This window comes from Pyxicephalus adspersus, chromosome 7 (genome assembly GCF_032062135.1).
Source record: "Pyxicephalus adspersus chromosome 7, UCB_Pads_2.0, whole genome shotgun sequence".
Classification (NCBI taxonomy): Eukaryota; Metazoa; Chordata; class Amphibia; order Anura; family Pyxicephalidae; genus Pyxicephalus; species Pyxicephalus adspersus.
In genome coordinates, this window is record NC_092864.1 from 5,620,958 (window position 1) to 5,623,073 (window position 2,116).

At 49.8% G+C, this 2,116-nt stretch overlaps 1 protein-coding gene across 4 annotated transcripts in view; it reads right to left on the reverse strand.

The window, feature by feature from the left end:
• Positions 1-610: 610 nt before the first annotated feature.
• GDPD3 (glycerophosphodiester phosphodiesterase domain containing 3) overlaps positions 611-2,116 on the reverse strand; it is a 9,357-nt gene continuing 7,851 nt past the window's right edge. For all 4 annotated transcript variants that reach the window (XM_072417230.1, XM_072417231.1, XM_072417234.1 and 1 more), the window contains exons 10-11: positions 1,240-1,291; positions 611-854 (exon numbers count right to left, since the gene is read on the reverse strand). In XM_072417230.1, the coding sequence (XP_072273331.1) occupies positions 672-854; positions 1,240-1,291 (235 nt within the window). In that variant the 3' untranslated portion in view covers positions 611-671. The remainder of the gene's footprint in view (positions 855-1,239; positions 1,292-2,116) is intronic.

Genomic DNA, 2,116 nt, shown 5'->3' on the forward strand with positions numbered 1-2,116 from the left:
TGACCTTCTGTCCTTTTCTTACAGATTCACCCATTCTGTACCCTCTGGGGTGACCCCATTCCCCGCCCTGCACCCCATTCCTCCTCCCGCTGCCCCCTACTTCCTCAGTCCCTGGACCCCCCAATCAGATAGTCTGAGCCATCCCCATCCTGGACTTTACCCCCACTTCTTCCAGCAGCTATGTACCCCACCCTGGTATTTACCCCCCCAGATACCCTCCAGGGGTCTCTGAATGTCAGGGGGCTGCACCGGAGGAAGTTGTTTGGATCCCGAGCGGAGGAAGCTGGCCGAGCTGTGCTGGAATGATGCCATGCCGAACAGAGCTCAGAGCCAAGACTGCACAGGAATGAGAGGAGGCCAATGGTCCAATCAGAGCTCAGCACTACAGGTGCAATACGATATCAGGCTGGAAGTTTGTGAAGACGAAGGATGCTGATTGGTGCACTGGAATGGGCAAATCCCAGACAGAACTGGCCAGGAGCTCATTCACAATTGGTCAGTCCAGGAATGGTGGGGGCCCCTCATAATAGACACTGGGGGGTCCCAATAAGGTCGCCCTGACCCCCGCCCTTACATTGCAGTTCCACACACGGCCACATTTGTCACTGTATTGAAAAACTAGAAGCCATTTATTGGGGACACTTCATATTTACAGTCCCAGCATTGTGTCCTCAGTATCCATGCTGGCTCTCCTGCTCTGCTGCAGGCTCTTGAGGTTCCAGGGCCCTCTGCTCCCCTTCATATTGCTGCAGGAAGTGGTGCAGTTTGGAGGGGAAGTCCGTCATGACACCGGTGGCCCCGCAATCAAATGCTCGCTGGATGTCCGACTCCTGGTTCAGTACCCAAAGATAGACCTGTGGATGGGGGAGAGGTCATGTGACTATTTCAGGATTTAGGGATTGGCTTATGTATTGCACACCTTAGTGCTCCTATCCCGGGGGGGGTGATAGAATCGGCCATGGGCAATAATAAAATACATGAAGGGCGGGGCGTTTCTGTTGGGAGGTTGTTGCTCCTATTGCCACCCCCAGCATGAACACTGGTGCCACCTGAGCATGTTATGCCCTCCGATAATGGCTTTGGAGGACCAATAGGGACCCCCAGGGACAATCAGCTCCTGATTTCTATATTTTATTCCCTGAGACATAAATTAGGGGTCAATCACTTCCCAACCCGTCCATTATCTGATACATCACATGACTAGCAGTAGCCAATCTCGTTCTGCCGTCTCCACCTTACCTGAATCCCCCGGGCCTGCAGGTGCTGGAAGAGACCTTTCCGCATCATTAATCTGCAAAAGAAGCAAGAAAACACAATCATTGTGCAGCAATGTGATTGGTGAGATACACATTCACATGACTGATCCAATCAATATTCCCCTTGGTGAATGATCAGTTGGAATCAGATTGGCTGTGTGTATATAATGTATGATATGCAATGTACAGAAAAATAAAGTCAATTGATATTTTATAATCTCGTGTTTTAGTCTTTTATTGATGATAAATATGAGCTTGGTAAAGAGAACCTGTCTAGAAAAACCCAACTTTGGGTACCGGGCTTCAGAGGGTCCAGCTCCCCCTCCCCCAGAACTGCACCCCAACCAGTACCTTTGTAGAAGCTTTATTGTTCGTATAAATGATATCGTACCCCCATGTAGGTCCCATCCTTGGCGTGTTTCACCCACCTACCTTGTGCTGAGTGCTGGAGCTTGGCTCCTATGAAGGTACTGATGGGGGTGCAGCTCACTGTAGTGCCATTATTCCATGGGAATTGTTGGGGAAGGTGTGGTGATAGGTAAGGGGGGGGGGGGCAGGGGGTAACCAAATTTAATGGAACCTGGACATCCACCTATATGAGATTGTTAGACTTCCCAATCCAAAGACATGGGAACTGGTATGCCGTTACCCCATCCCACCCTTTCCCATGGTCACCAATATAGAGCCCCCTCCCATGACTACCAATATGAAGTTTCCCCCTGTAGCCATCAATATAAAGTTGCCCCCTTCCTCAATGGCCTTTAATATAGTTTCCCAATGACCATCAATATAAAGTAAGCCCCCCATTCCCCTGTAGTCATTAATATTGAGTTGCCCCCTTTTACCCCATCACTATAAAT